This window comes from Solanum pennellii, chromosome 4, assembly GCF_001406875.1.
Source record: "Solanum pennellii chromosome 4, SPENNV200".
NCBI classification, from domain to species: domain Eukaryota; kingdom Viridiplantae; phylum Streptophyta; class Magnoliopsida; order Solanales; family Solanaceae; genus Solanum; species Solanum pennellii.
The window spans coordinates 60,562,982-60,575,064 of NC_028640.1; the positions used below are offsets into that span (position 1 = coordinate 60,562,982).

At 36.8% G+C, this 12,083-nt stretch overlaps 1 protein-coding gene across 1 annotated transcript in view; it reads left to right on the top strand.

Annotated features, from left to right (window-relative positions):
* LOC107015825 overlaps window positions 1-9,617 on the top strand; it is an 11,582-nt gene extending 1,965 nt beyond the window's left edge. Inside the window, exons 3-5 of the mRNA XM_015216242.2 lie at window positions 731-864; window positions 8,789-8,889; window positions 8,985-9,617. Coding sequence (XP_015071728.1) covers window positions 731-864; window positions 8,789-8,889; window positions 8,985-9,163 — 414 coding nt within the window. The 3' untranslated portion in view covers window positions 9,164-9,617. The remainder of the gene's footprint in view (window positions 1-730; window positions 865-8,788; window positions 8,890-8,984) is intronic.
* The last annotated feature ends 2,466 nt before the right edge of the window (window positions 9,618-12,083 follow it).

Sequence of the window (12,083 nt, forward strand, 5' to 3'; positions counted from 1 at the left end):
GGGGGGGGGAGGGAGGGAGGTATTTTTAACTCGAAATTAACATTAACGGCAATTATGGTCCAATAGGGGGAAGGAGGGCAAATATTTAAACCATTTTCAATGTGTAAGGAACATTTTTGATCTATGTTAGGAGCCTTTCCCATCCCCGTACACATTAAAACAAAGAAATAGTTGAGCTTTGTTCTTCTTTCACTTGCATACGTTTTGGTTGAGAGTAGTCTTTATAAGGTTCAGAGACCTTGAGAGATAACAGTGTGCAATAGAAGCTCCAAAAGTGTCATCATAAGATCCTACAGTTATTTAATTTGTTGAATTATACTATTTACGGATGTGTACACATTTGATGTGGTCTACATCAATTAATTATGAGTAGTCCTGTTCTTGCACCAAGGCAAAATAATAAAGTTTCTTCATAACAATCTAAAGGATGTGACCTAGTGAGATGCAAGACATTCTTTTCGTGGTGCTTGTGGTGCATTTGTGCTTGCTACAAAAATAATTGTCTTAAAGATCTGCTCTTCTTATTCAAAGGATAAGTGGAGTACTCATAGAACTTGGTCTCATTTTTTACACATGCCTTTTACGGAAATGGATTCTTGAAATGTAACACAAATAATTAACATAACGGCCTATAAGTTATATATTGTGAGAAAAATGCTGATTACTTTGTCAATGTGGAGCCAATAGTTTCGAAACACCTCAGTTCAACTCATTTGATCTTTTTCTGTAGGCGATGCGTAGAGCAGCAATATCTTTGTCAAAGTTGGCAGATACTGCTCGAGAGGAGCTTCCTAGTACAATGGCTGCTATCAGGCTGTCTGGGATGGAAATCAGTGACCTTACACTGGAATTGAGTGATTTAAGGTAACATATTTTTCTCACTCGAAAGGGACTGACCAGTTTCTCTTAGGATAAACTCACTGAAGTTCTTTGAGGATATGAAAATCTGGAAGCAAGATAGTGTTGGTACTTTGAAGGGAATAATGATTCTTAGTCAAGGACTAAGTTACTTTAACTTAATGATATACTTACTATGGTTTATGATTTAAAGCTTATCCGTCACGTATTTTGTGAGAGCCTTAATGTTGTGATGACTCAAGAACAAATCTCGAAGACAGACTCTCCATGTGATGGTTATTTGTATGCGATATCAAAAGAAATATTTGGTTAGTTTGTTGTTTAGATGTCATGTTGCTGGTTTTGCAATATAATCTGGTGTACCATATTTTTAAGAGCTTCAAGAATAATAACATGGTATTCTGCAATACATGTTGGAGTTATCCAGATTATTTAAGTTATTTAGTCATATAATAATGGTTGGAATATAAATTCCCGTGCTTATTGGAAGTATATTTATGGAATGGGTAGAAATTGGAAAGGTATCAATTTTTAATCAAAACTTTGGAAATAAACAAATTTACTTCTACAAGAACTCACAAGTAGCTGGAACTCGTTGCTGGTGGAAGTGGTAGGTATCCCGTGTAATTAGTCGAGGTGTGTTCTATGCGGAAGTTGGCGCGAACACCACGATTGTCAAAAAAAAAACTCAAAAGCAGCACTGCATAGAAAAACCTCTTAGGTAATTTTTACCTACGAACAATTGTACCTTGGGCTATGTGAACGTCCTTCTTAATTTGCCTCACTAGCCCTGTCACTACCCAAGACCGTTGTGAGTGACTCCCACACTAACCCTCCTGTTGGTGAACCAACTACCTACCCAAAAACTTAACTAGAAACACCATTTCTAAAGCCATGTCATAATATAAACAAAAGGAAAACAATTCAAAATAACATAAGAACTGAGTTCACAGAAACTCAAGCAGAAGTCATAATAATTGCAGAAATAAATCCCTAGAACTGAAAGTCGTAGTAACAAAATTCTAAATAGTCAAGGATGGGGATGCAACACCAAAAACTTATAAAAAACACAACCAACAGGCTAATGTCTTTTCCCGAAAAGATAGACAAAGATATAGAGAAACCCATTGCAGCTTGGAAGAGCAACTCATCCTTGGATTCGAAGTCAAGGGTCCCTTAATTGAGGTCTCGTATTAGTCGTTGGCTTGTACTCAACAAGAAAAGAACAGGTGTTGTGTCAGTACACTGATTGTGTACTGGTAGGATGATAAGACACGTATCTTCCATACTTATTCAAGAAGGAAAAAGCGAAAAAGATAGGAGAATCTTCTCAAATTCCTAGAGGTTTCACCAATGGAGCATTGAGCAGTTTCTTACAATTATTAGGAGTTATTTGGCAGTTCCTTCGTGGTTACTAGAAGTTATCCATCCTTATCATTAATAGTTATGAAGTAGTTATAGTTATCTATTATATAATAGGAATCTAGTAATAAGTAGTAATAACTACTGCAGGTGGTAATATATCTTTTATATGCATGAAACGTTTTACGAGATAAGAGATACTTTGTGTCTCTCTTTGTATTTTTGTTGCTTTTATCCAGTATAAAGCCTCGGTTTCTATCATTGGTATCAGATCAGTAAGATATGCCATGGTTAACACACCAAACCAACACATCCAACAACAAACCTATCATGTCGACTCTAGATCAGGTCGGCCAACAATTGACCACTACAACAATAAAATTGGGGCCATTGTTTGGCTGCTGATGTGGCTGCATTAGAAGCACAAAATAGCCAAAATCAACATGGAAAATCTGAAGTTTTATTGGTGGAGGGCGAGGTTGATAGCACATGGAGGCATCAAGAAACTTATCGATGTTAGCACACGAAGATGGGATTTCCCAAGTATGAGGGAGGAGATCCTCGAGGTTGGATTCTGAAAGCAGAGAAGTATTTTTGAAATTATCAAACACCTTATGATTGCAAGATTGATGTTGGCCTTAATGTATTTGGAAGGAGATGTATTGGATCTTTTTGCTTGGATCAATAGTGAAAGAGCTATTATTACTTGTATGAGTTGGTGAAAGTTATGCAAGAAAATTATGGACCGCTAAGTTTCAAATCCAGATGAACATTTGTGAAGTATCCAACAGATTGGATCAGTGTTTGAGTATAGGCATGAACTTGCAAAACAGGCAGCGTGTATGCAAAACAGGCAGCGAGTATGCAAACATGGCGAGAACATTGTTTGCTCGGGTTTTCCCTACCGAACTCAAAGAAGACCTTAGTGTGGATGTTAGGATTCACAAACCTCGATTTGTGTATAAGGCAACAAGTTTAGCCTTAGAATATGAGGCAAACTAGGACTAATTTGTCAAGTAACTTACCTGCTTGGCCTTCTATATCAAGACCTTCATCAATTAAGTCTTCCTTTCCAGCGGCTCGAGAATCCTTTAATTTTCAATCATCCCGCCAACCAGTTACATGCCCTTTTCAACAAGTCATCTCTTTCAAACTCTTGCCCACTGAATTAACTTTAACGTTATAAAAAAAAACACTTGCCCACTGAATTCTGAACAACAAATTCAGCGAGTAAAAGGCCCATGCTACCGTTGTGGAGACAAGTTTACCCCTGGTCATCGCTGAAAACCTGAGACTTTTGCACATTTGGAGTTAATGTAAGAGGAAAACGATTTACAAAGTGTTGACGGTAATTTGAATAAAGACATCCTCTACTGATTTGGGGGAAATCTCTTTTCATGCAATTTTGGGCAAAGAATCTGCTTCAACTTTGAAACTTCAAGGCACACTTTGCAGTCACAAAACGTTGATGTTGGTAGATAGTGGTTTGATGCATAATTTTGTAGCAGAAGAAATTGTCACGAAACTTGGGTTGGCAGTCCAACATATCCCTATTTTGGTGTCCAAATAGGAAATGGTGAAATTATCATATACAACAAAGTTTGTTGTGGCCTATCAGTAGAGGTTTCTAACTTGGTCATAAAGCACAATTTCTTCCCTTTTTCCTTTGGTGCCGCAAACATGGTGTTAGGTAAACAATGGCTAGCATCCCTAAACACAATACAAGCCAATCGGAACTAAATGTTTCTAATGTTCCAATTGAATGAGAAAACTTATAAACTGCAAGGTGTTCATCATCAGAAAACACTCCCAACAACATCTTTCCAATCATACCTTGAAGAACGTATGTTGACTAGAGATGCTATGTCGAACCTTATGAAGGCAGATTATAAGCACATAAACCTCCCTTCTAATGTTGGTGATGCTGCTATTTTACGTCTTCAACCATATGGACAGAATCTCTGTTAGCTGCACAGTTTCTCAATTTTCGCTTGAGGACAAGTCGTCTTCCCTGGATAGGTGTACTGATAAGGCACCTATCTTCCATACTTATTCAAGGAGGAAGAAGCGAAGAAAGACGGGAGAAGAAAATGATTTGCATCTTCTCAAATTCCTAGAGGTTACAGAAGTTATCTAATCCTTATCCTAGACAGTTATGAAGTAGTTATAGTTATCTATTATATAATAGGAGATCTAGTAATAAATAATATAGGTGGTAATATATCTTTTATATGCAGTTGTTCTCTAAGTTGCTCGGACTCGGGTGCGGGTATCCGAGAGTCAGATTTGGCGAAATTTAATTTTAAGATTCGGGGGTGCGAATCCGAGTGTGGATACGGGTGCAGGGATTCGGCTAAAAGTATTCAATATTATAAAATATAGTTGTAATAATAATAATATTAAATATCTTGTAAAACTCTACACTTAAAAACATATCAATTATAAATGTGCAAATTTAAAAGCATAAATTAATTACGACTACTTACTACAGTAATTAATTTTAAAACAATTATAATTTCTTCTATTTATTATTAAAAAAAAATAATCATTATAGCCTAACAATTAGATGGTATAATTCATTAAAGTGCTGGTGTTGCCTTCTCTGTTCCTTTTCAAGAAAAAAAAGTGAAATCTCTCTTCTTTTTCAAGAATAAGACTTTGAATTTATTCTTCTCTCCCATGGAGCCTTCACCTCCTCTCTATTCTTGTACAAGAATTCTTCTCTATGGAGCAACTAGACCCTGTGACAACTTCGTTGGAGAAAAGTTGTCTAACTTTTGCTAGTCTTGAAATTAATATTTTCTTTCCATTTTTTTCGGCTCTGGTCAAAGTATCTGGATCGGCTTGACCGAATCTGACCTGCACCCGCACCCGCACCCGCACCAGTCTCGCGTTGAGACGGGTTCGGCTCCAAAACTGAAGAGTCCGCGCAACATAGGTTGTTCTTAGAGGCAAAGAGATAATTGTCTCTCTTTGTATTTTCTATTGTTCTACGAGATACGAGATACTTGCGTCTCTACCTCGGTTTCTATCATACGATCACACAACCAGTTCAAAACTATGAATGTAACAACATAACAAACACGACCTACACATATAACAACAGTCACCATCACAACTTTAGTCATGATTCCCCAATACTTTGAGCATGTCTCACGTGATCACAATAAACAAGAACTCCGTCGTCTCATGGAACCAGCACAAATACACTTACCCGGTGCTCTCAAGGAACTTACACACAAACTGTTATTAGTGTGTTATTAGTGTACCAATGTGTTACCCGAGCCAACCAGAGTTAGAATTCATAGTAGGTGTGGTAATCGAGCCCAACCGTAAGTAATCTTATACAAGTGTGGTACTCGAAACAACCAACATTCACAGACAATCATGCACAATCACAGTCATAATGAACGATAATACTTGAAACCATTAGTAAAGTAAACATGTTCATTGCATGAATTTATCAACATGATGTCATTTCATATGCTTTCTTATGTTTTCCCCAACATGCATTGCACAAGTGATATGATAAAGCGGTAGATATGCGTAAGTACATAAATTGGAAAAATACAACTATCACCTACCTCAAATCAAGCCTCTTGGGAACTCTAAAGAACTCGAGCGTTTTCCTTTTTCAGTGTATTGACTTGTTCTTGGTCTTAAAACAATGATAATAATACAATAATAAAAAAATAGTGGCTAAACAATAGCCAGATTATACTCAAATTCTAGCCCCAGGACACAAACCAGGGTTCTTCCCACCATTAATTCGAGTCAAAACCTTCCCCGCAAGAGTAATACTCTAGATTCTAAGGATCAAGCATTGAATTACAAGTTAAGGGAGTGGGAAATCTTACCTTCATCGAGAAGAATGATGGAAACATGTGAAAAACTCCTTCAGTCGCCTCTGTAGTTACACTAAATGAAATAACCAAATAATGATTGGTTTTGGACTTTTCTGCCCAAAAACTCGACTTTCCCCTCTATAGCGGCCCAGCCTGCTATATTGCCTGCACACTCTCGCTATAGCATCATGAACTTCAAAGACTCGGATGCCCCTAAAAAAGTCCATTTGTCACAACATACCTTCTTTTCTTGATGTTCCAAACTATTTCCCTTGTCAAGTTCGATTCCGGGAGTTTTACTCACCCTGAATTTGATTCCGTAAAGCCCCATGGGTTCCTCAATATCTTGACTACTAGAAAATATAAATCAAGCCTAGACATTTCACTCCACCCATTCCTGGATGACCCTAGACCTCACCTCGATCAGGTTCAGTTTGAGACTGGCCTAGCCTAGAATTGTTAAGTCATTACCAGAAAAGTTTTCTAGCACCATTTTTCTTTCATCATTGGCCTAGTCATAACGAACGGGGCGGGTCGTTACAGGCCCATACTTGACAAGATGCTAAGGAGCAATTACTTTTTCTCTGGGTTTCTACTTACCACATTCTACATCTTTTGCATTATGGTAAATAGCTATCGCTGATAACCTTGTTCATTTTCGTCCTTGCACTACTTGTGTGTCACTGGTGATCCCACTCTCCATAGATTTCACTTCTTGCAAACAAGTTCTATTTCATACCTTTATCACATTTCCTGATAACTTTTAATCCTCACTTTCTGCTTATAGTCTGTTCTCAGAATCATGTATGATGGAAACATATCCTCTAATAAATGCAAATTAGTGCAGTTGTTTACGGCATGATATAAATTTATGACCTTAGATAGGAAGTTATGGAGGGACATATATTAGGGTAGATGGTTAGTTCGGTAGTTGAGAGTTGTCTTTTGCTTATTTCTATCAGTTATGGTACTACTTTGAGAGCTTCTTGTTATTCCATCCCTGTGTCTATCTGATGTTTCTTGCACTTCGATTATGGTATTATTGTTGTAGTGGTTATTCCTTTTTAGTATGTTTTGTCATGCTTTCTTTAGCAATTTGTCTCGACTTCTTCTCTCTCGTTGTTTCCTTTTCAAACTGCTTTGTAATGTTTTTACTTACAACCTCTCTACCTCTCAAGGTTGGGGTAAGGTCTGCGTATACACTACCCTCCGCATACCCCACTTGTGGGATTTCATTGGGTATGTTGTGTTGTTTGTTTATGACATGATAATGATTCAAATCCATCTCAGGGAAGAAGTTCAGCTATAGTAATGGCATTATCTTAAGTTACCAATTTCAAAAAAAAAAAAAGTAATGGCATTATCTTCTTGATGTTTCCTTGGGGAGTTCGGAGAATAAGTTATGGTATCTCCAAAGAATTTAACTAGAAGTAAACTGGATGAATTTTTCTTCTACTAGTAGAATTAAGAAAAGCAAGTAGCTGATAATATTTTATTTCTCTAACAACCTGCTGCTTTGGTTGCTCTTGTGAGCTCAACGTACTTGGTCTTCAATATCAAAAGAATGTGAAGTGTCCTATGGATTCAGAGTCCGATGAATCCAACATCAGTGAGATATAGATAGAACAGATTGGATCAAGGTAATCCAGCTTAATCTCCACCTAACTGGGTTGAGTGGCTAGCTAAGAGTTTCTTGCAACTCACTGATATCATCGCTGAATGGTTTTGCGATATTGCCTTCAGATTGACCACCTCTCCTAATACTCTGTGGTAGGCACAGTTGGACGTGATTTCCTGCTTTGGTTATGCTTTTAGGCACAAACTAATTTTTGCAACTATGGGAAGGAGAGAACAAATATAGTATCAGTTGTACTGCCTGAGGAGTGAGGATGGGTATTCTATTGATTTAATGTGCGAAGGTTGGAGATTACAAAGTTTTACAAAAGTTGGGGTTGAAAGTGACAGATTCAAGAGAGTTACGGAATGTGAAACTAGAGAAGAAATTAATAGGAAAATAGAACATTTGTGGTAGTTTCTTGGACATTAGGTTTCTAACATGCTATTTGTTGAGAGAAATCCCTAGACTTTTCCTGTTAATAAGAAAAGAAAATAGGAAAAGAACTTCAATATAAAGAAATGTTAAACATCAACCAAGAGCTCATGAGAAAATGGGAATTAAGATGACACATTGTCATTTAAAAACAATTCCAACTGAAACAATCTAAAATAGGATGTAGCATGTGCCCGGTGGAATTTGCAGCTTGTGGGTATTGAAGGTTCATATTTTAAATATCAAAATAGCTAACCAGTCAATCTCGATAAACCGAGGAAACATTATTTCAGAAGCTTTAGGCCATTCTTATTGTGGAAAAAGCTTAATAAAATTGGACTCTCTAGTGAGGTAATAGAATGTAATTCACGTGAAGCTTTCTAATAAGGTGGCCAAGGTCTGAGGCAAATGTAGGAACTCATGTCCACGGTCAGCTTAGTTGCGTGGACTCTTCACTTTTGATGCCACACCCGTGTCGGATTCTCCAAAAATACACTACATTTGGCGAATCCGACACACCTCCATTGACATTTTGAAGAGTCCGAGCAACATAGACAGTCAGTTCCATAATTTTTCTTTAAGCCGCACCCTTTGCCCATTGATTGAGATATCTTTAAGCTATGACACAATATATGTTCCTGAGAGTAATGTTGTTATTGCATGTGATACTCAGTCAAGAGATAGCTGATGGTGTAAACAAATCTGCTCGAGCTGTGCAAGCAGCAGAAGCTGGAATCAGACAAATTGGGTCTCGTGCTCACCAGCAAACAATGTGTATGTTTTCTCTCATATGTTCCTTCCATAAAGGCAGATCATGTGACTTCTTCCTAATTTAAGACTGCTTACTTTCTGTTTGAATGTGTCATTAGCAATGATTCAGGATAGAGCAGATCTTCCAGTCATATCTTTGCAGCCAGTTGTAACTGGAGCAGCAAAGAAGACTTCTCATGCTGTTACCCAAGCTACGAGAAGATTCATGAATATGATCTCTGGAGGTGAACTTGGCTCAGAAATGGAAGACAACGGTAAAATTGATCCAGAATCTTAAGAGAGCATATCTCCATTATTTTACTCTATCCTTGGCAGAGTAACAACATGTTTATATGTTCCAAACAAAATTCTGAACATGAACAACACATGTAAAAAGCAATGATTCAGATCGTTTTTCAGTAAATATTAGCCATCTTTCAAGAATGAGGTAGGCAGCCACGTTTTCACGCCTGCTGTGTGGGAAGGAGAGTTTCGTCTGCTCGATGTCGCACTCAAGATTTTCAGAACTGCACAGCAAATCATGGTTATCCAGTTATTCACTAGTGAGCTACTTAATTTGTTCAATTTTATTTACAATTTGGATATTTTATCTTTGCACATGGTGAACCACATATGTTTCTTGAGAATACGCTCGAAAGATTTTCAATGTTAAATGCACTTACATAGATTTAATTTACTAGTTAAGGAAATGCCCTGCTCAGGCCCAACAGTTTGTTGTTCTTTTCATGGAATTTTTACCTCTATATACTCTGTTAGACTTGTTATTTTCCTTTTTGGGGTAATTTTTTTTTTCCAATGTATAACATAGGTGTACATTTAATAGCTAAAATTATAGAATACGGGACTATGTTAAAACTTATAAATGCTTACTACATCATCAGGATTTTGTTGTGGGTCAAGTGTGGTTTTCCACTTTCTTAATGATTCCCGGATTTCTTTTCAGATCAATGAAGAAAAGAAACGCAGAGAAGGTAAAGTTATTGAGGAAAAAAAGAATAGGTTTCGGATAAGAAATTGATTCAAGGAATTTCATTTTCAATCATTTTTGAATTTTAACTAGATTTGAGAATGTTTGAAGATTTGAATTTGTGATGAGTTTGGATTGGTTGTTCTTGCAAACAATGTAAAACATACTTTCGAGTTCATATATCATTTTTGATGGAGATAGGCTAAGCTTAGAGTTGATTTTTGGAAAAATATTATACTAAAACATGAAGAAGATAAAGTTTCTAAATTGTATCATGATTAGTGTTAGAGTTGTATCATCGTTCTTTCATTAATTGTATTAAAAACTGTATATGACATGTATCTGATATTTCCATAACTAAAACAATACATGAAACAATACTAGTACAAGTATGATATAATATAGCAATAGGGTCATTATATTTGCATCTAAAACATTCTAAGATTTTGTCAATCACTTTACATGCTATTGTATTAAAAATATATTATTTGTATCGGGGAAAAATGTAAATTCTCTCGCAAGCTTATCACGAAAAGTCAAGATGTAGTCATCGATTCTCTCGTGAGGTCACAATTGCCGCGAGCAAAGATATTAATGACGAGGAAGGCTTTTTTGTTATGCTACTAATACTTGCTCTGCTATTATGCCCAAGCCTGTCTGATGAAGAGTTACGGGGCATAAAACAAAAAATTACGGCGATCGGTCATACTATGTGTAATATTTCCCCATTCACGATAAATAAAAAGATAAAAAGTCATTTCATTTCGACAAAAGACCCACACCCAAGTTCCATAGCTTTTGGTTCGCTATCCCGATCATGATTTTCCTACCCCAGAGTGAAAGGTACTTCCCTTTTGGGCCGGTTGTGGCCGACGAGGGACTCGAACCCCCGACACCGTGGTTCGTAGACATGTGCTCTAATCCTCTGAGCTACAGGCCCCACCCCGTCTCCACTGGATCTGTTCCCTTTGATTTCCATATTCGAAGTTGTGTTCGGATCTATTCATTAAAAAGAATCGATTCAATACATTTCTTATGTACCCATAGGTACTATATTGGATTTGAATCAGATTTCGGATCAATTTATATTGAGTGACTGCCTCCATTATGTTGTTTCTAGCAAAATACCACTATTTTTTGATTTTTGATCTTCCAAATCATTCCCGCAGGAGATCCTGACCCATTTTTTTCTGATCCTTCGAGAAAAAAGATGTGGAAAGACCTTTCTACCCAACCTTACCTAAGGTCGAGCAGTTTGCAACTCCGATCCCTAAGCCAGTTACCTTTGACAGGCTTTCCCATGCAAAAGAATTCGCCCGAGCTTCTGACCACGATTCTGAAAGAAAAGATTGGTCGTACAGTCGTTAGCAAAAGAGTTAGCCGCATTTATGGAAATTAAGGAGAAGTCAAATAGAATAGAACAAAGTTAGGGGGCGAAGCGGTTCCTGGCGAGAAAACTCTCAAACTATTGTAATGATCTATTACGCACTTAAATTATTTAAAAGTAATTTTTTTTAAAAATGAGAATTTATTTTCACCTTGATGCACATATTACCAGTCACATGACGAGAAGTATTTCACACTCGCGCCACATCATCACTATGTCACCGTCACATCAACAATTATGTCAGATTTTAAAAAAAAATCATGTCAACCAATTGCTTCTTCTTTTCCCGTACACTGTCAGACCTATCATTAAACCATCATATTGTTGTCATTACCACTAAACTCACTAAATCCACCATTATATATTTATCACCGACAATCAAATTCACCACCAGAAATTTTTTACAACCATTTCCACCACAAAAAATGCAAAGCATCATAATTAATATAACAAGATTCACAATCAAAATCATATTACCATCATTACCATTATTAAAATTCATAACAATCATGATTACAAATTTCACATCCACCATCAAAATCGTACAAATTTCATTGTTAGTTGTTAAAATTAAAAGTCACACCAACACTAATTTTGTCACTCATTATCATGTTCATCACAAAAGATTTTACAAATTTCGTTCTAGTTCAAAAAAGAAAAAAGATGAAACATAAAAAGTCAATTCATAAAAGAAAATAAAAATAAAGTTGTCTTCTTCTCCTCCTCCTCCTCCTTCTATTCTACTTCTACTTCTTCTACATCTCCTTCTCATCCTCCTCCTTCACCTTCTCCTTCTTCTTATTCTTCTCCTTCTACATCTCCCTCTCCTCCCCCTCCCCCTCC